The sequence below is a fragment of the Anser anser genome (genome assembly GCF_964211835.1).
Source record: "Anser anser genome assembly, chromosome: 22".
Lineage (NCBI taxonomy): Eukaryota > Metazoa > Chordata > Aves > Anseriformes > Anatidae > Anser > Anser anser.
Genome location: NC_139743.1, coordinates 8,866,771 through 8,892,442, shown reverse-complemented (window position 1 = coordinate 8,892,442; position 25,672 = coordinate 8,866,771). Strand labels below are relative to the sequence as shown.

General features: G+C 51.3%; 1 protein-coding gene across 12 annotated transcripts in view; it reads right to left on the bottom strand.

Moving 5' to 3' along the window:
- Positions 1 to 546: 546 nt before the first annotated feature.
- Positions 547 to 25,672, bottom strand: part of ETS1 (ETS proto-oncogene 1, transcription factor) — a 77,456-nt gene continuing 52,330 nt past the window's right edge. For all 12 annotated transcript variants that reach the window (XM_083808539.1, XM_083808533.1, XM_083808536.1 and 9 more), the window contains 7 exons: positions 25,386 to 25,505; positions 24,529 to 24,729; positions 20,979 to 21,056; positions 19,914 to 20,162; positions 16,003 to 16,263; positions 5,930 to 6,048; positions 547 to 5,351 (listed from right to left, as the gene is read on the bottom strand). In XM_083808539.1, the coding sequence (XP_083664665.1) occupies positions 5,136 to 5,351; positions 5,930 to 6,048; positions 16,003 to 16,263; positions 19,914 to 20,162; positions 20,979 to 21,056; positions 24,529 to 24,729; positions 25,386 to 25,505 (1,244 nt within the window). In that variant the 3' untranslated portion in view covers positions 547 to 5,135. The remainder of the gene's footprint in view (positions 5,352 to 5,929; positions 6,049 to 16,002; positions 16,264 to 19,913; positions 20,163 to 20,978; positions 21,057 to 24,528; positions 24,730 to 25,385; positions 25,506 to 25,672) is intronic.

The following is a 25,672-nucleotide window of genomic DNA, read 5'->3' as shown; positions in this document are numbered from 1 at the left end:
CCGCACTCAGCAATGATTCAGGCGAACGAGCGTCAGTGACATTGTCCACGAGGAATTCCCCGTCACAAGCTCACCAGCCCTATGAATAAGCATCGGGTCCTGGGCTGCAAGAACCTCTGCGAGACCCTGACCCCGTGAAGGAGCACTGCCAGGCCTCCACGCCAACGGGCTCCGCTCGGCCCCGTGCCGCGGCACAGCTTTCCTCCTGGCTTGAGGACAAGGCGATACCTGAACCACCATAAATCTCACTGGGAAAATACATAAGGCGTTAAAAAAACGTATTTTTTACAGATTGCGTGGTGGTTCAGGACTCAAGGGCGTACTGAAATGCCAGATGTGCCCCATGGCCTGCAGTGCCAAGTGGGGACAGCCTCCGAGGAGCTGGAGAGGACAACCTGCGCATCCCCCTGCTGCAGCAGGAGGGGCTGGAAAAGCTGCGGCTACATCGGGGTCTGCCTTGTCCCCGCTGCCACCTGAACAGGAAAGGCAGAGGCAGCGCCCAGCGTGAGAACAAAGGCTCAATAAGCACACGGAGACCAAGCGTTATGAATTATTCTTCTTTTAATTTCACATGGTTTAAAATACGATATGAAATAAGGCTACAGTATATAAAAAACTCTCCAGCAAAATGATGTGCCAGCATCAGCAATTAAAACAAAACCAATCCCCTCCTTCTTTAAGTATTCAATGTAGGAGGGACTTTTTTTGTATCCTTTAAAAAAAAAAAAAAAAAAAAACAAAACACAACACACGGACACACACACACATCGCTACATCTCTAAGCTACCTCAGCTCAGTTTTTTTAAAAAGCACCTGCTTTTTCCTTTTTTTTTTTTAATCTTGCTTTTAAAATTTTTTTCCACTTTTAAAAAATATAAATTATATGAAAATACAAGTTGGAAAATAGTCGAACAGCACAATATAACAATCTCTTTTTTTCTTCTTCTATGTTTATCAGCTTAAAAAAAATCCCATGTGTAAAAACAAAACAGAACAAAAAAAGAACCTTTTTTTTTTTTTAACTGAGGCAGTTAATTCCTGGAGATATTCCATTATAACATATACGTATACATAGATTTATCATTTATTTAAACCTCTTTGGAATGTAGACAACAGCTCACGGATGTTATATAGACCCTACCAGAGAGCAGAGCACGCCAAGGAATCCAAAATTTGCGACATTTATGACGAAAAAGCAACCAAGCCCCAAAGCCTCGCAGAAAACCCCTCCAGAAGAGAAATAGGCAGGAGGTGGAGATGCTTCCTGCAGCATCTGAATTTTTTGGTGCTTACTGGGACCGTTTTTTGGAGTAGGTGGCGCTTTGGGAACAGGTGTGGAGGTTAAATCTTAAAATATCTTTATTCTTGCCCTGTCGGGCGTTTCTCCAGAGCGATCTCGCGCTGAATGATCGCCCCTGGAGCTGGGTGGTCGTAGTGTGTAAATAAATGGATCTACACGTGCACGCTCACCGGGTTCTGGCCATCGTCCATGGGGATGGGATGGAGAGGGACAAGCAGCAGACGGATCTGCTTGCTTTTTGATCTGCTTGCTTTTTTTCCACCTTTTATTGAGGTCCCTTTCCCCCGATGTTCGAAATGACCCGTTCTCTGGGAAACGCACCTTAAAAAGCCAATTGGGAAAGGAGGGTCCCAGCAGGGCCGGGTGCTGCCTGCCGAGCCCCGGGGAGGCTGCTCGCCAAAGCCGCGCCCCCAGGGCTGGGCTCAGGCTCTGCCAGGGGACAAAGGGGACAGAGAAGGACAGAGGGGGACGTGCCCTGCGGGGGTCAGACACCGAGAACAGCAGGTCACGAGCAGGACACAGGAAATACCCAAAGCCACCAAACGTACTGGAGAGGTTCCACACCAGGACACAATTACCGACTGCCAAGTGCCACAGGTACCTGCCGAGGGCGAAGCTCAGCCCCGCGCAGAGAAACCAGCACAGGAGCGAGTCCCGTCCCTGGCAGATCTCTCATCCCTCTCAAACCCATCCTTCTGGTTCAGCATGTGCATGGGTTAACCAAATTTTCGTGGCCTCGAAGAAGAGGAGGTCAGAGAGGGTTTGGGTTCCAGCACATCTGGTTCGCACATCCCTCTCCACCAGTCAACATGCAATTAAAAAGCGGGAGAAAATAAAAAGGAACAAAAACGAAAACAAACAAATCTGCAGATTTCCAGTGTATAAAAACAGCACACAGCCCTCTCTGGGATGGTCTCTAGAATGGGAACAAAAAGTAGAGGAAAATAGTGAATTGTGAACCTGGCTAAAGGATGTCCCTAGGACGGCACTGCCCCTTTGCTGCGGCACTCGCACACAGGCTGCGATCCGGGGTGGCAAACGGCCATAAGAAACGGTGAGGAAGCTCTGGCTAGGGGCTACTTCCAGAAAACAGAGCCATTCTCCACGATCTGCCCTTTCTAACCTTTAATCAGTCTTCCTGAGATCCCTGGGCATGGACCCTTGTGGTCGGTGAAACAGGTGCATTTTGGAAACCTTCAAAAAATCAGCACAGCAGAGCAGATGAGGGATTTCGCCTGGCAGAACGATGGGAAACTCTGTTTCCTTCCATCTGAGTGAAATGTCATCCCTGCTTTCTGCTCGAAGAAGGCACTTCAGCTGCAGCCGAGCACCTGATGGGCCAAGCACGGCAGGAGGCACTGCCCAGGGCACGGCGTGGTGCCACAGGCAGGACTTCTCAGGGCAGAAGAAGCTATTTCAAAGCCATGCTGGAGGTGGCCCTCGAAGGGAGAGCTAAGGGCACTTGGCAGCTGCATGCAAGACAGCAATGGAAAGCCTACAAAAACTGCTGGCTGCTGGAAACCCCACCCAGATGGCGTGCCCCGTTGGGGTGCCCTTGTGCTCCCCGCCTGCTGCATGTTGCTGTGCCATTGCACCATGCCCGCTCCTTGGCGAGCTGGTCCCTGCCAGGTAAAGCCCCGGCGCCTCGCTGCAGCTCCCCACTATCTACGTTTTTCCTCTCTCCAGCTCCGAGCTGCTCCCTTCCATCTGCCTGCGGAGACCAGCTAAGTTTTACCTCCCAGCAGGCAGCGTCTCATCCCTCCTTTGGTGCTCCTTTCACCTTCCTCCCGTCCCCTTTTCCTTCCTTTCCGTCCACCCCGCTACTTTTCCGTACGCTCAGCGGGATGGTGTGCAGCCCCAGCCCCGTGAACATACCCCACAGCCCCCCTTACCTAAGCCCCCGGCTTCTTCCCCCCTGCACCATCCTGCCCGCCCTCGCCTGCCGAGCATCTCCGGAAAGCCTCTCCCTGCCTCGCCCCCGCACCGCTGTCTCACAGTGCCTCTGTGTTAACGCAGCTACCTAAAACACACAGATGGACAGACAAACAACACACAAAAAAAGGTACTTTTGGTTCAAATGCATAATACTGTCTTTAAAAACAAAATGCCCAACAGCTCTCCAGGGCAAAAGCCCCGATTCTGCAGCTGGATCCGCACGGGTCCGGCTGTGGGGTCATATCTAGGTATTTTAACTTTTACTGCCCTGTCCTCTTTGTCACCTCGAGCCCAGCCCTGGCATCAGCCTCGGTTTGCTCAGAGCGTCCCAGGGACTGCTCGCTGAAGCTGGAGTTGCCGCTCTGCAGGCAAAGCAGCTGCAGAAGGCTCCGAGGACAGGAGGAGCAGCTCCCCCCGGGACCGATCCTGCACCGGTCTTGTGCGCGGGCAGGCACACGAGGCCTCTCGTTTACCCCAGAGACAACAGTCATATGCTTCATGTTAATCACACCCTGACACGCTTTGCAGGATCAGCCTTACAAAGGGCAGTAAAGAACCCATTTGCAAGGCCAATTTCCTTTCTGCATGTGCCCGGCCGGTTAAGACATACAGCAATAAAGGTAGAGCTGGTCAAAACGGGAAGGAAGAAACACTTCCTTTCGGTTTTTCGATGTTTTCCGGATTTTTTCCCCTCATCAATTTGTATGTTTTTCAGCTACCACATCCAAAATATGGGAATTTCTCCCCCGTGACCCCCCAAAAACGAAAAAGTTCTTGAAAGCACCAGAGTGTTCCTTGAGCGAAAACGCTCCCTGGAAAACGTGAAAGCCATTTTCGCTGCAAATCTCGGTACGTTTTGAAAAGCCGCTTTGTGCACAAAATGCAGCTGTAAGAAAAAAAAAGACCTATTTTTAACAGCAACAACAACAAAGCGCTGTCGGAAATTTCAACCAGCTTTATCAGCAAATGGCGGAGCAAAGCGCGTGGGACTCAAAGCGAGAGCGGCACACCCAGCCAGCATCCCCAGGAGCCAGTTTGGAGTTCATTTTCCTTCACATACGATTCAGAGATCACGAGTCGTAGCGCTACACTTCTCCAGTGGGGTCTACATAAACTTCTTTTTTTTTTTTTTTCCTCACTGTGATAAAACTCTCTGCTGGCATAACAGAAACAAACACACACAATATTGCAATACTGAGACCATCTTAGAGCTTAAGACTATTTAAAAAAAATACTGGCACAAAATTTAATAAAATAAAACTTTAACAAATTAAAAAAAAAAAAAAGTCTTGATCCCTCCTAGCAAAAATTCTGCCTTTTGTATAAAAGAAGACAATCGACAGAAAGGCGATGTAACAAGAACGACAACGAGTTCTTGTTTTTTTTCCTATATTGCCCCTCCCCAAAGCAGGAAGTTTCACCCACTTTTGTTTTCCCTCCCCCCCGAAAAAGTTTAAAATCCTCAAATCCTTAGGAATACTGTCATTTCCTGAACTGTCAGTTTGTTGTGCCAACAGCACAATAACCGAAGGGATCCGTTTGTTAATAGGTTTTCTAAACAGCAAGGGACGGGGAGGATTTTTTTTTCTTTTTTTTTTTTTTAAAGTGAGCTACATTTTTCTGGCTTTCTTAAAACTCAGAATTTCACCCCAAAAAAGCCTGTCTTGGAGCTTTCAGAAGAAAAAGGCCCATCCTTCTCCGAACCAAACTTTTTAGGTTTTGACGGAAAGTTTGACTCTTCCGCCACCCTCTCTCCCAACATCCTCAAAGCATCAGATCTGAGTTGCTCTTAAAAAAAAAAAAAATAACGAAAAAAAAAAGGAAAAAAAAAAAAAAAAGACAAAGTCCCATCAACTCTCCAGAATGACACGAGGCCGTCGGCCACCCCAGCCGGTCGCCTTCACTCGTCGGCATCCGGCTTGACGTCCAGCATGGTGTGGAGCTCCTCCGGCGTGTAGCCCAGCAGACTCTGCAGGTCGCAGACGAAGCGGTAGACGTAGCGCTTCCCGGCCGTCTTGTGGATGATGTTCTTGTCGTAGTAGTAGCGCAGGCCACGGCTCAGCTTCTCGTAGTTCATCTTGGGCTTGTTTTTCCTCTTGCCCCATCGCCTGGCCACCTGGGAGAGGGGTGGGGAGAGTTCAAGAGGGGAAGGACTGCATGGGATGGACAGGGAGGGTCTTTCTGGCCTGCTTGGGCATCCTTTGGCAAGCAGCAGTGCTGGCCATGAGGGAAGGGAGAGGGCTCTCCTCTTCCTCAGGATAGACTCAGGTCACAAACATTAAAATTTAGGAACCCCCACCCCCCCTCCATCAATCAGCAGAGCAGTGAGGAGGCCTCTACAATGGTACAGAAGCCAAGGAAGGGAACGAACAGCCCATCCATTTCCCAAAATCAATGGGAAGACCCAAGTCCCACCTGCACACCTTATTTGAAGAGTTCTGTCACCACGCCTTTCTCTAGTGTTGCAGCTACTTCCCACCAAACGTGGGCGTGCATTACTGCTCCCTACATGTATATTATTGCAGCCCAGTTTTTAACAAGTTTCCAGCTGGGCTCTAATTCATTGTTTTCCCCTACATAGGACCAGAACAACGTGACTGCCCCAAACTCAGCCATGAAGGGTGGAGAGAAGAATTATCCTAGCAAATATTTCAGTGGCATTTGGGCTGAGCACTGAATTCCTGGGTACTCTACCTCATCTGGATCGGAAAGCTTGAACTCCCAGCCATCGCCCGTCCAGCTGATGAAGGACTGACAGGACTTGTCAGTGAGCAGTTCCAGCAGGAATTGCCACAGTTGGATGGGTCCGCTGCCTAGAAAGACAAAGGAAACATGAGACATCAGTGCCAGGAAAGCACAGCCCCTTCTATCCTAGCCCAAGGCGGAAAAAATCGCATGCAAATGGTGCTCACTGGAAAAAAAATAAAAGCTACCAATGAGAAAAGAAAAGTCAGTGGCTGCAGGGCAAGATCTGGGCTGGGATGACAACTTGAGAGTTAAATCCTGCAGGTAAAAGAGCTTCCTATTTGCAGCAAGAGCTGAATATTCATGCACTGGAATGCTTCACTTCGAGTTACATAAATAGGATTATTTTTCTGGCACCCAAACAGCGAGCAGTCGTTGTCTTGGCACAAGAGCACCACCGCTTCCTACGTGCCAAAAACCTCCTGGCCATTGAATGAACTCCGGCAGACTCCTGCTTCCCGACCTTGACTCTTTGCTCCGTGGCTGTTTATGGAGATAAAGGGGACCCAGGTATGAAAATTATTTGGCCCCTTTCCAGGGCGTGTTGCTGCAGGCACGGACTGCGCCGGCTCACGGAGATGGGCAGGGGCTGGCGGCGCTGGCAGGCAGAGCTCAGCCCCGCGCTCCCCGGGGCTGCTGGTTCTCCTTACCCAGCAAGGCAAGAGCATCCCTCGCCGCTGATGTTCAGCCTCTCTTTACAACCCCACGGTCTCCCTGTTCCGCATGGATGCCAATTTTGGCCAGCAGCAATTTGTCTCAGGGTCCCGGGCCCAACACACCTCATGTGCAGTAGCTGGTGCACCACACTGAGAGACTGAGGCTTCACAGCCTGGTTTTGGCTGGATTAATGGTTTATGTGGAGTGATTTAAACAAAAAAAAAAAACAAAAACACTTATCTCTTCTGTGCACTTGTGTCCCAATCAAAGGTAGAGGAGAAGCCCTCAAGCCAAAAGCTCTTTGATGAGCAACTTTCAACTGTGGCCACAGCCGAAATATTGCGCTTAGCTCTAGGGAACGTGTTCTGGGAAAGAGTCTGAAATGTTTCAAATGGAGCTTAGAAAATCTCAGTAATAATAATGACAATAATAATAATAAACAGAGCCAGAGGTTAGAGGAAATGATTTATCACCAAAAAAATAGCGCTGGATTAGGATAGCAGGCAGGATGGGGTAAAGCCGCCTGCTGACAGCAATGAGAACAAGCTTCAAGCAGGGAAAAAAGTTATTTACTCAGAAAAAGGGATGGAGAACAGCCTAATTTCCATGGATGACAATGGAGACGTCAGTGCTGTGGCTGCAGGATAACCCGCTGAAGGAGGAGAGGGGTGTTCCCCCTTTTCCACAATGTTTCAAGTGACTCAAAAAGCAGACAGGCTGCTAGAGAGCAGGAAATGACAGAGCCGGCTCCAGGACAGGCGCACAGGGATCGGGGAATCACCGCGCACCGTCCAGCCCTCCCCAAGGGGCGTAGCTCTGGTTTCCCCTAAGAAATCCCTACAGATTTTGAGGGCGCTGGGTCCTCCGCCAAGCCACAGGGCACAAGTAAACCCCGGCTGGCCTGCAGCATCGCATCCCCGGTACCCCAGCCCGGGCTGCGGGCAGGACAAAGCGGAGGGCTCAGCATCTCCGGCTGTAAATGAGAAGGAATTGGCAGGGAGAAGCTCCAGCCTGCTGTCCTCAGCTGCAGCTTGCCCAGAGGCTGACTCCGAGACCTCCGGTAGGGGCGGAGGCAGAGCCGCGTCGCACCGCCCGCAGCAGAGCAAGGGAGGAAACGCAGCTCACGCCTTCGCCTCGCGTCCCAGATGGAAGAGCCAAAAGCCTGGCCCGAAATGTCATCACATCGCAAAGTCTTGGCCTATTTACAGCACCAAGCCCTACGTACAGGGAAGCTATTGGGCAAGAGGGTATTTCAGGCTCCTGGGGCCCTCCACGGGGAATTGCAGGTGAATTCATGCAGGGACAATTTCTCATCCCATCTCACTTTACACCAATCCCCTCCACACGTAAGGAGAGCAGCCGGTGCCAAAACCAGGATAAACAAAAACAGTCCTAGGGAGCAAGACCGAAGCACAACCAGGTTTGTCACCCTGATTTCTCTCTTGCCCAGAAAAACGAATACTCCTCCCCTAACATATAACAGATGGAAACCCACTGCTTGGGCACCAGCTTCGTGGTGAGCAAATCCCTTCGAAAAATCCCCTGGGCCACCCTGGAGGCTTTCGAGGTGTCGGGGACTCGATGCGAGAGGCGCCGCTACGCCCAAGCCAAGCGGCCGGTGCAGTTCACGCGCGGTGCCGGCGGCTCGGCTGCCAGCTGGCGTGGGGAGGTGTTGGGAAACCCAGCGATTCCTCGCCCTCTCTGCAGCGATCGAGGTAGGCTCCTGCCGCCGTGCCGGGCGCTGCTCCGGCGGGTATTTTGGGATTTTGAAGGAAGCGGTGTAATGCAGCGGCTTGTGCCTTGGAAGAGGGATTCCCAAGGTCTATTCCTAGCCGCCTGTGGGACTAGTGTAAAACCCCAAATTCCTCTGTGTTGGACAGGCAATTATGTCAAGAATGTGTTTACTGCACAGCTCGCAGGCATGTCTCAGCTCCTATAAACACACACCCTGCCAGAGGGGAAGGCAGCGGAGGCCCTGCAGATGTGCTGCCGCTGGGGCACGACGCCGAGATGTCAGCGGGGCTGACACGAGGTGGCAGGAACCAAGCCCCAGCACATGCCCAAGCCTGCGTGCCCGAAAACTGCGCTGGGGAGACCACGGGAGCGGTGGCGTCAGCGGAGAAAGGAAAAATGATCAGGGCAGGGGTGCTGGGCGGGCCGTGCATGGGCTGGTTGGGCAGAATAGCTGCAATTAGCGCTGAGAAGGCTATCTTCACAGGGTAGTTTCTTTTGCCTGCTCTGCAGCAAAGCAAGGTGCAGGGAAGTGTTTCTCCCACCACCTAGGAGAGGATTTCCCCGTGGCACTTAGCTTGCACAGAGACATCCACCCACCCACAGCGCATCCCCAGCGTGACGCTGCCGGGCTCGCCTCCGCGCCCTGAACCTCCACCCCCAGCAGCTGGGAGCAGCGCCCATTTTCCATCCCTTCTGCTTACACTCATCCTCCCATCCCCAGCTGAGGCTGGAAATCCCCACCCAGATGCCCGGTCCAGCTCCCTCCGCTGCAGAGCTGTGCCAACGCCACCATGCCAGCGTAGCTCGCTGACTTCACCCCACCAGGAGACCTCGTTGCCTTGCTCATCCCCCCAAAACCAACCCCCTGCTGGAACAACTCCTGCAGCCTTTTCTTGGATGCAGCCCCAAGCGTGGGGTGCAGGGACACAAGCCGCCCTTTATGGTGCCGGCCCCGCCGTGCACACCCAGGGACTTCCCTGACCAAGCCGCCCGCCCCGCCGCGACCCCTGGCACCCGCGGAGGCTGCTAAGAATAGCGCCCGCCCGGGGGGCTCGCCGCCCTGCAGGGCCACAATGGGGACCCTGTCTCGCCTCGGTGGCACTGAAGAGGGTCCTTCAGCAGGGCCCGCTGGGGAGTGTCACACCACAGGAATTCTCCCACGTCAGGGGGAAAATATGCCTCTCATGCTGGATGACAACCGGCCTCTGCTCGGGCTGAGCGGTGCCTCCTCGGCTGGAGCTGCACCAGTCCTCCGAGGTCCCCACAGCATCCTCGGACAGGGCTGGAGGTCCCCTTCTGCCTTCTCACCCCTGGCTCCGGAGAGGGGTTAAAACTAAAGTGCACCGTCTCCAAAATCCTGCCAGCCCTTCTGCAAGAAGTGCTTTGCTAGCTCCAGCCTTTAACCCAAACCACGGGCTGGGAACCTAAGAGCCCCCCACGGTGTCAAATAAATGTGGTTGTGACTCTGAATCCTAAAATTCGGACCTGGAGAAGCCTGCCCGTGTCAGAAGTGACTCCTAAACCTTCCGAGAGCTGGAAGTGTTGGCCCTGTTGGGCAGCCCTTTGTGGCAGCGCCTGGTTTTTATACAGACTTTAGGAGCCACTGCAGTGAAGTGCAACCGCTGGTGTCTCCAAGGGCTGGGCCAGAGAGGGAGGGGACAACCGAGACAAAAATTTGGGCAGGTCTGAGCTGGTTTTGCATTTGTGCCTGTAGCAAGCGAGTCTGGGGCAGGCAATGCCTCAGGCCCTGGTCCCAGCCCAGCACACCCCTGCCGGCCACTTTCCCTGCCGCCGGCGCAGACGGGCTGCGCACCGTGCACAGGAGGGCCCGGCCCCAAACGCATCACCCTCACCGTCTCTCGAGCCGGTTTCACACCCCCACCCCTCTCAACGGCCTCTGTTTGAAAGAAGGAAAACAAAACAAAACAAAAAAAAACACTTCAAAAAAAAAAAAATACAGCACACCTATGCTTTGCGCTCTGCGGTTTGTGGTTCCAACCAAACACAGCGATTGGGTACAGCAACATCTCCAAAACAGCCTTCGCCTCCGTCTCGTGCCCACCTTGCCCAAGCCCCCCGTGGTGCCGACGCAGTGCCAGGGTCCCGAGCCCCCCGTTGCCGTGCCAGGCAGGGGACTGCAGAGCTCGGCCCTATCGTCGCCGTGTCGGCCCCAGCCCTCGCCCAGCCCGGTCACACCACTGCCCAGGGCAGGTTTTGTGCAGGTCAGGGGACACCGGGGTGCAAATCAAAGCATCTCTGAGCAGCAGGTGTGAACGAGGCGGGGAAGGACCCAAAAAGCTCCTTCCCTCCACGTGCTTACGGAGCAGCCAGATGGGCCGCTCTGTGCTATTTCGGCTTTCCTGAGCCGTCTCCTCCGTCTCTAAGAGAACCACGATCAGCCCGGCGAAGCACGAGGGGCTTGGTGAGATTCACATCTCCCTCCTGCCGGTGGTCCTGCCGGCATGAGCTGCCGTGCGATGCCCCGAAGGGGGCACTGAGCAGCAGCTGCTGCTTTGCTCTCGCCTCCGGGCTGCTGTGAAGCTGCTGAGGGGGCTGCAGCAGCGCTGGGGAGAGCTGAGCTGCCGTCACGGTCGGGCAGCAGTGCGTGGGGCTGATTTCACTGTCATTTGCACATGTCTGGCAGGTGGGGCAGGAGCCACTGAACCAGCCCCGCGTCCCACCCTGCAGCTCGGGAAGGGCTGCGGGGCCCGGACAGGCGCCGTGGGGGAGGCAGAAAACCAGCAGGAGCTGCTGCTGGCCACGCTTCAAATCCCCCTACTACAAGGGCAGGTACAGCACAGGACACAAAATGAGCGAGCTAGCACCATCGCCTGCACCTCCCGGGCTGGAGGGGCTGTTGTGTTTCTTGTGACTGCCAGGGCCAGCTGCCTGCACCTCCGGGTTGCCCTAAGCAGAGCTACAAGCACCTAGGGTGCTCATGGAGGCACGCTTTGCAGCAGTGCGGAGCGCAGGAAGGAAGGATGCTGATGTTTCTAGGAAAGCAACTGCACCGACTCTGGATGCCAAGGACACCCGGATCTCCGGAGCACAGCAGGAGAGGGGCCAGGAAAGCAGCTGCTGGTGGATTTTTGGATGCCCACGAGCGCAGCACATCTGGGGAGCTCGCTGGCTGGAAGCTGCAGGCCAGCAGCGTAAGCAACGAGAAGGGAAGAAGCAGCACACAAGCTCTCTTGAAAGAGACCGACTTTCTTTGGCATTAGCTCGACTTTCTTGCAAAACAGCAGCTGCGTGCTTTCACTTCTGTGTCACAGATAAGCATCGCTCAGAAACGGAGGCCTGTCGAAGGCACGGCTTCGGGCTCTGCACCACAGACACTTGGGACAGGGCAGACGGGTTTACCCAGCACGTTCGGGCCGTATCGACACAGTGCCACGAGCACCGATAGCGGGGCTCGGGGCTGGACCCGGCCCAGGCAAAACCGTTAGCTGTGCGGACACGCTCCTGGGCGCTCGGGCGAGATAGCATCTCAGAGGGGTCGGCTATTCCCAGCACTACTTTCTGTCTTCTCTAAGGGCAGCATGATAACGAAGATAGCATCAATCTGTCGCTAAGAGAGACAGTCAGGTCCTGTGTGATATTAGCTGGGAAGGAGGCATTAACTCTCTAGGTGCTGAGATTGTCTGTAAAGGCTTCAGCAACTCCCTAGCCAGGCCCGTAAGAAAGGACCACATTACACGTGCAGCACTGGCCCTGCAAACAAGGGATCGAGCTCTGCTTTGCAGTCACCTCACCCTGCTCGTCCCTCTTTCCTCCCTTCCCCTCCCAAACCCGAGGGGAATCGCTGCGCTCCGCTGGTTCGGCTATTTGGGGCAGCACGTCGCAGCTCAGCAGCAGGGCTCGGGCGCTGCGGCAGCGCTGCGAGACGGAAAGCCCCAGCCTGCACAGCCGGTGCTGAGGCCCTGCACGCCCCAAAGCCAACACGCACATCTCGGCTCCAAACCCACGCAGGTGCTCAAGAAAAGCTGAAAGCAACTCAGCCCGGGGCGGCGACTGCCAACGGCCACAGGGGCGCAGGGTCTGAACCTCCGCTGGACCTGCACCACCGGGAGGACAGCAGCACAAGTAGGTCAGAGGAGTGGAAAAATAAACACAGGGCAGAAAGGCCGAAGACCGGTGCGGTCAGACCCACACCACGGGCAGCGCTCTGCTCTGCTACGCCCCGTTGGTGTTCATCCGCCAGGTCTCACAAAGGATCGGGGCGGCTTGTTGGAGCCAGCAGCTTGCAGGATCCGGCTACAGCGCAGCCCCGGGCAGGGTGCAGGTGGCAGGGAGGCAAAGCTGAGCTCGCTTTAGCCCAGCTGAGCTCGGGTATGGAGGGCTCTGTGTGCCAGCGTGCACCTAGCATGAGCCACCCGCCCACGCCGAGCGCTGTGCGGCTGCACGAACCTGCTCAGATAAGTCAACGTGAGACCTAGCACATCTGCCTGCAGAGCAGATGCGTCCTGATGCACCCCGGATGCATTCTCTCTCCGTTTCCTAGGTCATTTCAAAAAATAAAAAATAAAAAAAATCTGGCTCATTGTAAGACGCAAGTTGGCCAAGCCCAAGGGAGGCTGCCCCAAAACCCGAGGCGTCCAGAGATGGCCCTCCCTGCAGCTATGGAAACTGAAGTTCACCAACTCCGGAGCAGTTACATTTCTCCTTCAAAAAAAGATAAGAAAATTGCATCAACCTCTATCTGAGCAACCATGGCAACTTGTTAAATTAGGTCAAGATGTGGGGGCAGATAACACAGCTTTGAAAAGCTGCTTGCGAGCAGGGTGAAGAACACATCAAACGCAAATGGCGCTTCCGCCAAAATGCACCTTCTCACCAAAGCATGCGCCTCCTAGGGCAGATACCATCAGCGATCTGCCGCGGCTGCGATAAAGCACTGTGCCACCTCCCAGGGCCGCGGGCAAAACAGGCACGGTGACAAAACCCGAACGATATCGTCAGGTGCCTAACGTGAACCCAGAGGCCCTGGAGATGAAGGACGCCGTCTGCCAGGCTTCGCCCTCCCATTTGCACTCTGCGAGTCCTAAAAGGCTCACGCTGAGACACGGTGGTGTGTCTCACATGTGGCGTGTCTGCTGGGTGCTCCAGCAGGCTGGCGATGGGATGCCCAGCACTGGACACGTGCTCAAGGCATCACCTGAGTCAGGAATGGGTAGCAGGGGTCTCAGGCACTTTGGGGTGACGCTGGGCTGGTAACCCCCTGCTCTGCTCGCTTGGAGGCTCCACGGCCTCACCAAGCTGCACAGAGCCCAGACTTCAAGTTCCTCTGCTCTAGCCACTAGACAGCACTTCCTCCCCTGAGTGAAAAGCAAGTAAAGCAAATTAAAAATAAATAAATAAATAAAAAGAAGAAGAAGCCAGGAGTTCTGCCTGAGAGTCCCCACTGTCCTTGCTCAGCTGGCCCAGGAGAGGTCCAGCACTTCTCCATGGACAGCCTCAATGTTATTTTTTTTGCAGAAATATGCTACTGCAAAGCAGTTTCCAGAGGGCCCGGTCCTCCTATGGTCTGTAAGGCAACATGTTCTCACTTGCTCTCGCTGTGACCTGCTTTCACAGCAGCCTGGCTTTGCCTTGCACCCACGCTGGGCTCCCTCCGCACAGAAAATATAAGGTGCTGACAGGTCAGTAGGCTTTAAAAAGGGACAGAGGACTTCCCTGGAGTCACACGTCTGCAAAACTCATCTATCCAAAGATATTTCCCAACGGTGAATGCAGGCAGTGGCGGTTTCAGCACTGAATTACTGCTTAGCAGCCTCCGGGGCAAGCAAGAAGTGCTGCGACCCAAGGATTTGCAAGTGACCGATGTTTCTGGAAACCTCCAATTTTCCTTTCCCCCATTTAAAGTTTCTCAAGTGAAGCAATGAAAAAAACTTATTGATCATGTCAAAATGCTTGGGCCGAGGGATTATCTTCCCAGCTCAAAACAGGGTTTGAAATGAGGCAAGGGAAAAAGTTACGCGGCGCAGAGCATTTGGAAGTGTGCTCTGGCGCTGCCTTAACTGAGGTCTCACTTTCCTGACAGCAAGAGTCCAAGGACACTCTTTGGGGTGCTAACACCCCCTGGCAAAACACCGGCTCCAGCTTCGGCTCCTTGCTGGCAGAGGGAGGTGGGAATGCCGCCTCTCCGCGGGGGCAGCGCTTCTCTTCCAGGAACCAAACAGGGAGGGAAGCACCCAGCTTGGGCAGCACAGCTCCTACCTTCGCCAGTGCTCCCGTGCCTCAGTTTCCCCAGCTGTTGAAAAGCAACCAGTGCTCCTGCCCAGGCACCATGTACCCAAAACACTTCCACAGCCCTGGTGAAAGGCGTTATCAGGAGAGAAGAGGAATAAAGAAGTGCGTGGAGTGCTCACCGGTCTCTTTTCTTATGAGCATCAACTTCTGTGGCAGGGCAGAGGACGGCGTCTGGGGGCGTAGCCCCTCCTACTGCTCGTGCCTCTCCCTTCCACATCCCCCAGCCAAAAACCATTCAGGAATGGCAGAGCACACTTTTATTTTGCATAGACCTGGTCGAAACTGGCTCATTCAGCAGGCCAGGCTAAGCGTTCTTTCTAACTAAAGCTATAGCAACAAACCACTTCCTTTTTTACACATAGCTCCTAAAATTATCTCTCCACCTCTCCTCCCCTCTGCATTTACCCCCAACAAAAACTAGATATCAGCCCTAAGACGAGCCGTGCGTGGGAGGAGATTTCAGGGACAGTCGCACCTCAGGATCTGCTCTGAACCTTTTGATGATCTTTATCTGCACAAACTATTTCCACTGCTTGGCTCCTCTGCGCCACAGCTGCTACCAGCTGGGGCAGGAGGGATCAGTATGAACAAGGGAGAGGAACAGCCAGGAGTCTGTCCTACAAATTCTACCTGCAATTCACGGAAGAGATACGGCACGGAAGGACTGGAAAGGATTATCCCAACATTAGCATGAAGCCCTATACCACTAGGTTTCTCTCCGTCGAGAGAAGAGATGGCCAGATTGCTGGAGGGCTGTCACATAAAAAGCCAGAGTTTCTGTGGTCTATCACCTTCTCATCTCTCCCAGCGCAGGGAATGGAAAATATTTGGGTCTGCTTTGGCACTGTCCCATCCCTGCCTCTCACCAACACAAAGAGCAGAGCACAGTCCCTCCTCGCTGCTGAAAGGGGATAAGATCATTTTGCATCACGCACAGCAGTGCTGAAACGCAGCCACTCCTGCCTGAGGTGGGAAACCACAAGCACGTGGCCAGCACGTTGCATAAAAGTGGCGGATGGGGAAACAAAGGCTCTCTAGTACTTTGTGTTCTCAACAATAGACACCAGACACCAGCTCCTACCAAACTCAACCAGGAGGCATCCAGGTGTAAACGAAAACACAAGGCATCGATCGCCCCGTGCTCAGCTGTGTCCTCGACCCTCCGTGAGGGCTGGAGTGCCCACGCTCAAAGGACAAGCACCTTTGGGGGGTGCTCTCAGGTGTGCACACATGCATGTGGTTGGGACACCCCAAAAACCCTCACTCACAACAATGCAAAATCGGGCAACCCAAAGACCCTGGAAGCTCTGCCCTCCGCTAACAGAGAGGTTCTACCCGAGGTGCTCAGCAGGGAGGTGGTCTCCCGAGGACCGTGACCCTACCTGTGTAGCCAGCGAGGGCAGCAGCAGGAATGACAGGCTTGTCCTTGTTCATATCGGCCCGATCTCGAACATAGTCCTTGAAGGTGCCCTTGGGCTTGTGGTTGGGCAGGGCGGCGGGGTAGTCCTCCGAGTCAAAGCTGTCGTAGGAGGGGACGCGCTGCAGGCTCTGGAAGGAGGACTGGCTGCTCCAGGACTGCGTCAGGCGGTCGCAGCTGTCGTAGCTCTCTATGCTCTCAAAGGAGTCCTGGCCGCCCAGTTTACCTGGGGAGAAGGAAGGGCACGTGAGAGGTGCTTGGCCAACACCGGGATGCTCCAGCTGGCTGTGGCTATGAGCGGGATGCTTCATTTGCCCGCGGCACAGGCAGAAGGCAGCCAGGCAAACGCTGCTGTCACGCTGCACCTCACACCCAACCAAACTCAAAAGTAAGCCCTGTGTCTGGGGTACCTTTTTTATCTTCAGAATTCAAAAGCAGGGCAATCTGAGCCCTGGAAAAGGTCAGGCAGCAGAGCAAGGCAGGCAGAATTTGGGGAAAAGCCCAGAGTCCTGACTCTCTATCCAAGACAGACGCCGGGGGCTAACTGGAAATTGCCCTCCCTTTCAAAAGGCAATGGCAGAGAAATAATCCACTTTAGACAGATATTCGGGGCTTGGTTCTGGTGCCTAAACGCGGGAACTGCAGGGCCTCTTGCTCTTATTGCAGACCCGTATCTTTCTGCAGCAAGTCCCATACTGAACTGCCAGCCCTGTGCAAGTGCTCCTCAGGCACGTTCAAGGGCACCGGACACCCGGCTTCTTGACTTTTCACGTTTTCTACAAAACTCTACAGCAGCCTTTTATTGCCATATGTTACAACCGACTTCCACCTTCAAATCCCCAAGCAGCAGCAGATTTGATGGAGGAGGAGAGCAAAAGGCTGAGAGCTCAAACAGCTATGTTTCCAGTTCTGGTAAGGTGAGCACAGCTGGCTTGTATCAAGGCTACTCTCCGGGGTATTTTTAGTAAAGACCAGAACATGAGAGGCCAGATCCTTAGCAGTGCTATGCTGATTTACACCCTCTAGAAAACAGCACAAGTATACCCTCTGTACTTAAAACAGAGAGCTAAAAAAGGATCCGAAGAACAAATTGAAATTGCTCTCTCTGATCTCCCTTACGCTGACGATTGCTCAACATCTTTACTGACAAACTAAGAGTGCAACAGGATCATTCAAGTTCACTAATTTCCCAAACTGGGCTAAAAACAGCTGCTGGGATTGTGCAAGAGCTCCTGGAGAAATTTCCATTGGCAGAGCTACCCGCAGCTTGGGCCCAGATATTAAATCACAGGGGAACAGGAACGTGGAAGGACGCTGGCACGCTCCCCCAAATATTTGTTGTGCTGTAGTTCGAAGAGCACTTGCTGCAAAAAGGCTTAACTACTGTGGGTGCAGAGCTGTGCCAAAAAGTCAGCTCTGCCCTGATTGCTGGCCTCGGCTACAGGCATCTTCCCCTTCATCCTAAAAAGATGCTCTCTCTTCAACCAAATCAATTAGTCTTGTAAGCCTGGGATTCCAGCTTAGGCTCACCTTCCCCTTAGCATGATTTCATTACTCAACGTAGTCTAACATCCAACATTTCCCCTTAAAGGCCTTCCTGGTAGTTACTTCTAGTGGGTCCGCACTTCAAAATGATTCTCCTGATAATATCCACGCTACATTTATTTATTTAATTATTTAAGGATTTCACAAAATGTACTTCAATCACTTCCTGAATTCTGTAAGGCGAAAATAACACCATTTTGTGCACGTTCATTGGCATAACCACTTCCCTGAGAAGTCTTGGGGTGCGATCCCTTTTAGAAAAGGAATTAAAAATCTGCCAGATGAACAGCTTCAGTGCCGGGGACGTGACTTGTGCTATTTCACTGAAAATTCACCCAAATTTGACCTAGCTGTGAGCTTTTGCAAATCACGCCTTGCACCTACTCAGGAGAAGTTTGTTAAGAGTTTGGCAGCTATGCTTTCCAACCAGACGCCTTCACTGATAAGGCAGAGTGAAAAAACTCCCAGGGAATCACAAAATTAGCTCCTGCTGCCCACACAAAGAAAGGCGAAAGGCGACTGTCTGGAAAACCTTCACCCTGACTCTTGCTTAAGTGTTTGACTTTGCGACTGATTAACCTTATAAAAGAGTGGAAGGTAAATGTGAACGTAAACATAAATAAGCCAGACTCTGGTTTATATTAAGGCTTCTTTATACCACTCTGGGAGTATTTATGCCACCCAAAGGCCCTTCTGGGTGGCTAAAATGTAGTGTTAGTGTAAGCATGGCCAGGGCCTGTTGCATTTCTTCAACCACAATCAGTAAGTCAAAGTGTCTGCTAAAACCAGGGGCACTTGGTCCCCAGTGCCAGGTTAAGGTCTCTTTCTTCCTTCCCTTAGAACCATTTTAGGCTTTCCAGTAGGAACAGGCTGAAGGCATAACTGCAAAAGCATTCCCGAATCCTTGCATTTCAATGAGTATTATTAAAAAATCACAAATGTTAAAGAAGAATTCAAGAAAAGGGAAAGGCACAGATGAAAGATAGCCAGAAAAGCAATCCCGGAAAGAGAAGCTTACCTAGAATTATACCACTACCCTTTTGATTCACTGCATCATCCAAGTCACCTCTCTCATATTAACACTCAACCAGCAGAAGCAGAGGTAATAATACAAATAATAACTTTCCTGTCATTAGCTCTCCCAGCCTTGAAAAAGAATGAGCAACATAAAATGAGCACCGCTGTGCAAGGCATATGCGATGCAGGCCTGCAAAGGGGCTCCAGCTTTCACAGGGAACCAGCACATCTTCAGCTCTCGGTGCTGGATGAATGAATGGGTTTAAATATTCGACATCAAACCCGGCTCACAGCAACACGTTAGTATAATGAATTTTAGGCATAGGGACATCTGGATTCTATTCAGGGCGCGATTGCAGGCAGGTCAGATCTCTTCCCCATGCCTCAGGTTCCCTACCTGGAATCAGGAGATAATGATACCCCTTTGTAAGTGACTTTGAGCTCTACGGATTAAACTCTTTCTTTGAATATATACTGTGAGCCAGATCCTCAGCCTCATTTTAAGCAATGTAATTACAAAATAGTTGGGCATCTGGGCCCCATGTGTTCAGAATTTAATATTAATTGAAAAGGCACTTGGCTCAGATCCTCAAAAGTGTTTAGGTGTTTAAAGCCCATCAACTCAAACAGGAATCATGTACTTATAACTCTTTGGAGATGTGGAGTTGTAGCACGAGGATTCAGGGGGTCCTTCAGCTCTGTCATTGACCCAACTCGTGACATCTGAGTCTCCTAACAAAGCATAAGGCTTGGGTTCACTGGAACAGATTATCTGTTCAAGCAAACAGCCATCAAACTCAACGGAGATAATGGATAAAGACTGGATCATCAAGTGTAAAACCTTTCAGAGCCTCGGACAGTAACTCCTGATGAGAACTTGTGAAGGATTTGTGGGTTTTTGCCTGGTCTCCTAGGAAAATGAGATTTATACAACCACACAGCAGTCTGTCCTCCCTAATAACACCTTAAAGCCTATTTCAGCTTCACTCAAGTTTGACATCAAAGTACAGAGCCAGAAATGCTACATTTTCGCAGATGTAAAAACAGGCAGCAGAGCAGAGACAAGGAAGACCTTCTTGTTTCCCCTGGAGTGCAAGGCAGGGAGGGCTCAAAGCCATCAGGGAATTATCTGGGAGTTCAACCCCATAAGAGACACACGTAGGGAAACAGCTTCACTACTGGCATCGCACTGCTCCCTGTTGGATTTGGGCCCTGTCAAGGACTATCTCTACAGAGGGGAAGGCAGCATTTGTAGGTTCATATAAGTAGAGAGATCAAGAACCCAGGCAAGCCCTGGGAGATGCCCAACTGTACCTCGACTGGCACGCCCCATGCACATGTTATCTGGCGTTACCACTTCTTGCTTGATCGTGAAGTAGTCTGTCTGCAGGGAGTCCGTCTGGACGGGGTCACGCAGGATGACTGAGGAGTAATCATTCTCGTACTTGAGGGACAGAAGCTCTTCCGAGCTGATGGGATGGAGGGTCTGGTAGGACTCTGTGATGAAGCTGGGCTCGGAGAACTCGGAGGGAGGCACGCACTGTGCATGCTCGATGCCATAACCTGTTGGCAGGACGGGAGTGTCAGAAAGCAACGCAAACACAGTCAGCTTGAAGAAACCAGAGCACTGCTCACTGCCCCTCCAGTCTTCCACAGCACAGTAAGATTCAGGGTCTGTGATGCAAGAGAAGACTGTCTTTGGATATAAAATATCTGGCATAATTGGGAAATACTTTTGAGTGAGGCTTCTAAAAGCTATATACAGGTGGTGCCTTATAATTGCAGTGATTTAAAAAAATAAGACATCATTAATTACACTGAAGTCCTCTCAAGCAAGCTGCTAGTGGGAGAAGCTGGAAAACCATGAAGAGCATACTCTCAGCAAAGAGCTATGGGTAAGAGAAATTTCACTGATGACTGCAATACATGAGTAACTTCCAAAGTCACCTTCCAGAACCTGGAATCCCAATCCAAGTGATTTTGTTTGTTTGTTTAGTTGGGGTTCTTTTGCTGGTTCATGAAATACATTACAAATCTCAAATACTTTTCTCTTAAAGAACATCTCCAAATCAATGGCAATGGGAAGTGCAGGAGTTTGGACTGATAACTCATCTCTTTCTTCGCCAGGTTCCTACCTAGCAATCCAGAATTAAGCCTTCTTGCCCCATTCCTCCCCTAACCCCACACCTTTCTTGTTAAATAAACTTCTAAATAAGTCAACCCACAAGAGCAAGGAAGACTGAGTTACACATTTTGCATGCTGTGCCATGAAGGGGAAGTAACTGCACGGTGCAGTCCTCATGTGATGCAGACAAACCTCTAATAGGGGGCACTTTTACACCTGGAAGCACCACAACAGTAACAGTAAGTGAGACTTACTAATGAAGTAGTCTGAAGTATAGCGGGATTCTGGATATGCTGCATTCACTCCGTTTGCGGGATACGGTTTTATCTCTTCTGCAAAGAAGAAAAGGAAGCAAATGTCACATGTCCATAGACATACCATGCCTTGCAAAACGTGCTGTAATGCGGAGAGGTTGAAACTTCCTAAAATGCTCCTCCCAGGGTTAAACTGGGACATTCAAAGGAACAGAAGTGCACGGTTAGGTGATGAAATCCCACTGAAACATGCACTCGATGCATTTGGGCTCCTTTGGGAATTCTTGCTGGAGGCATGCACAAATTTAAACAAAACAGCAGAAACAACAACCTTCTCAATCAGTGGCTCCAGGTGGTTTTGAAAAGCTAGTTAAAAATTAAAGAAAGCACGGAAATTATTTATTGTCTGTCTTTCTTTTAAGGATTGTTTATTACAGTTACATGTATGAGCTCATGAAAAAAAAAAAAAAACACCATACAAGGACAACTGTTTTCCTGAAAAAGCCCCTATTTTAGACCAGCAGTAGGTGTGAGCAAGTGAGTGGGTAACGCATACCAAACCAGCTCCTACCCTAAATTAGTGCTAATTCCCAGCCTACACGGCACCTCTACCTTATGCCTGATGGAAGCGGAGGATCCCATGCTCAGAGCAGCTTCACCACCCTGTCCATTAACCAGCTCCTGATGCACACGCCATAGGGAATACATGGGCAGCACCGCAAATTTTAACCTTTCTATAGGCGTGATTCACCCAGAATGAGCAAATATCACATCAAAGCACAGATTCTCTGCTTTCCACTGCTTTTTCCAAGAACTTTGGTACTCCTGGGCTTGGCGCTGAATTTGCTTTCCCATGTAAAAGCCGCACTGTTCCTCCCCTGACCAGTTTTTCCATTAACACCTTACTCATTCCAGCACGGCATGCGGGCAGAGATACCAGCATGGGAGATTTTATTTTCTTTGCAGAGGGTAACAAAAATAATAATAAAAAAAAAAACACGGACAACTCCGGGTTATGTTTATTTCTGCTAAAGCTAAAGAGAAACGAACCGAAGATAACGCACGTTTGCTTGCAAGGAGCCTAATTTTGGCCCTCTCTCCTGGGGATTGCAGGGTGGAAAATATTCTCTAACAAAAGGAGGTTTTGTGCAAACAGAGAGACCTAATGAGAAATGCTCTTTTCCTCTCCCCACGGAGTCTGCCAAGGGGCAGGGTGGGTGACCACAGGGAAAGAGAGCAACCTTCAGCTATGCTTACAGTCAAGTGGAGGGCACTGCTGACTGCTGGTAACTGAGGAGGTTATTTTAGGAAGAAATTTGGAAAAATATGCCTGAAAATACCCAAATCCATGCAGGGAAAAGTCGCCCATCTGCTGCCGTTTTTAAACCCTGAGCAGGCTGCGGTACATGAGTCACTCTCTCGGAAAGAGCTCACAAGCGAGGCATGTTAGCAGGAGGGACAGCAAGGTCACAGCCTGTCCCAGCATGACCCCACTCCAGCAGTCACACCACCACAGGTAATGCCAAACATCGAGGGGTTAACCACCGCTCTCAGCACCCACACCCCTGAGCGAGGATGGTGGGCAACTGGGGAAGACGGGAGAGATGGGAACTGGCCGGTTGGACATGGGCTCACCAACACCATGAGGTGTCTCACTATAGGTGAGCCTCGGGAAACCTTGAGCTCTTCGTGTTTCACATCCCCAGCTGCAAAGCGGAAAGAAACATCTGGTCTCACAAGAAGAGCGATGTGGCAGTGGCCATTTTGCACAGTTTGTTTGCGGAACACCAGCACAACAGAACCCAGACCTTGCCTGGCCTTTGGAGATGTAACAAGTAAGACAAGTCCCATGACTTACAGGCAACAGGAATTAGTCCTTGGGGTGAAGTTGGTTATTTCCTGGAAGCCCTTCTCAGTTACTCTCCAAATACTTCATAGATATTGCCCCTCTGGGAAATGTGTTAAGAACCCACCATAGAAGCTAAGGCTCAGATAACTTACGCAAGAAGTGACAAAGTCACCAGTAAAACAGAACATAGAACGGAGGTTTCTTGGTTCCCAGGGCTATGCCAACAGTGTTGAGACAAATAAATTGTCTTACTCTTTTTCATCCTTCTGGAGGAAAAGCTGCAATAGGTAGAAATATTCCCAGCATCTTTGTAAAAGCCCTTATCTACCTCACACCTTTTGCATCCTCATAACTGCAGCATCTAAGCACCCGCATGTGTCAGTGCTGTCAGGAAACGTGATCCCTACTTTACAGTTAGCAAAACTGCAGCACCAAGTTCATCTGCGTGCCTTGGGGGATCTGCAGGAAGAGCAGGGCTGGGAGCAAACCCAGCCCTGATGCCTCAGTCGGTACCTGCAGCACATCGCGCTGCTGCGGGTTACAGCACAGACAAATGAAGGAGGGTTGCAGGAAGGCAGAGCTGTGTTACAAGCTCTGGCTTACAGCAAGTAGAAATCGGACTGACCACAACCCTTTGCTTTGTTTGGTTATACTGCTTGCTGTTGATATAAGCCCTCATTAAAAATCATGCAAAACGAGACGAACTGAACAGATACGGAGTCAAACAAAGAGCAGAAAAACAGCCTGTCATGCACAGAGCCTGGGAATAGCCATGTTTACCTTTTGCAAACCACAGGTAGCAGTAAAATTAGTAATCAGCAATTAACATCCATCTGTCAATGGTTTCCTGGAAGGCATAACTTTGTTTCCCCTCCCCTTCCTGTCACCAATACAGGCCCACTGACAAGCACGCAGGGTCAGCACGGCAGCACAAGGGATATTCCAGGAAGGCAATTAGCTCTGCACAGGAATGAGCTAGAGAAGGACCCAGATCTGCTGCTGCTCCTGCTCATGACTTGGTTAAAGGTCTTAAAGATCTTCACCCACTCTTTAGGAACCATCCTAGGTGGGAAAAGTGTTGCTTCTGCATCCTTCAGCCACACGCCATCAAAATCAACACCTAAAACAATGCATATGTCCCCTACCCAACTCAAATAAATAAATTAATGCCCTCAAATGCTTGCAGGTGGCTTCTGCCATTCCTTCCTGTGTGGGACACAGCCACTCAAGCTCAAAGCCATTACACTCATGAGACATAAAACAAAGAAAAGCCGCTTCCAATTGCAACTGGGAAATTAGGGTGGGATTTTGGTGATATTGTTGTACTTAGTTGCACTGGAGGAAGTAGTAAAATTCACAGCAGGAGCTGAACGATCTGAGGAAGAATGCCTTGGAAAATCCCACCATCGTTTCCAGGCAGGCAGAGCGTCCCTGCCTGCTGTGGATCCCGGCCAAGCGGCCGGCGTAAACACCCTTCCTCTTTCAACAAGTGCCAGGATTTGCACTGCCCATTGCTGGTTGGGATGCCCATTTGAAACCCTACTGGAAAGCTAGGCTTTCAAAGACACTTTTATTGGGATTGCAGCCCAAGCTGAACACCTCATTGCACAGCCAGATTGTAAACCAAGCTCCTTGGGAAGGCCCAAAGTCAGAGTAGCCAGGACCACATGAGCTGTTCACCTTGGAGACCCCAGGACTCACCTTTCTGCAAGATCTCCAGATGCTCCCAAAGGATATCTCCCACAAAGTCAGGCGCTAGCTCCAGGAAACACTCCTTGCCCAGGGCACAGAGGGCAGCACCATTCATGCAAAACTTCTGGAAATCCACTCCCTTCAGGCTGAACTCGTTCACTGCCCACATCACCCAGTCCCGCACGTGCGTCTCCGTCCACTGCTGGGGATCTGCACCAAAGGGTTGTAGAAAAGGTTCACTAACAAGCAAGCACGAGCCATTTCTCCAGGAAAACAGGACACTAACAGTGCTACAGGTGGATAAGCACCTGCACAGCCTCATCCTATAGAGACCGAAAATCAATTGGCAAAAGGTCAATATGTGGTGGGGGAACACTGCACCTACAGCCAGGTTGGATCAGCCCTATCCGCAGACTTATTTCATACAAGGAATGAGCTTTGGATTTGTTTGGGACTTCTAATAATCCTGACGCTTCTCTGACTCCTTTTTCCACCCACATCTTGCTTGGTTTCCCTGTTATCAGCCTCTTGTAAAGGGTCCCAGCTGCTTTTCCATACAGTGGACACGACTTGTAAATAGAAATCTCCCGAGTCTCAACAAAGTGGCAGGAGCAGTCTTGCAGCAGAGGTTATCTCCCTCCGTTAGGACAGACAGGCACAGTCTGTCTGACGGGTACAGCTTGCAAGCGGTACTGAAAGGTTTGGCCTCCGTGTCTGGATTTTTCCAGCTGATGCTGCCTATAAACAAGGCAATGCTGCACGGAGGGAACCAGTCAAAGGGGTGGCAGAGGTGGGGAAGGGCATCCTGGGGGGAGGACACGATCTCTGTGTCTACCACAGCTGCTCACCAGGAAGCCGTGTCTTACCTTTGGGGATTCCCAGCCGCTGCTGCTCTTTCGCAAAGCCGCTGAAGGTGGCTTTCAGTGCCTGAGACATCATTTCTTTGCTGCTGGGAGTTAACAAAGGCACATCTGCACATTCCATATCTGAAAAAAGCAGGAGAGAAAAACGGTCATAAGGATTGGGAAAGACAACAGAAGTCCTCACAGTACTCTGTCCTTTGGGTTGTCAAAAAGTGAGCAATCCATTCATTTTTTGCTCTTGAAGTTTTTCACACCCTCCAGCGCAAAATCTAAACCCTGAGAGTCCATTG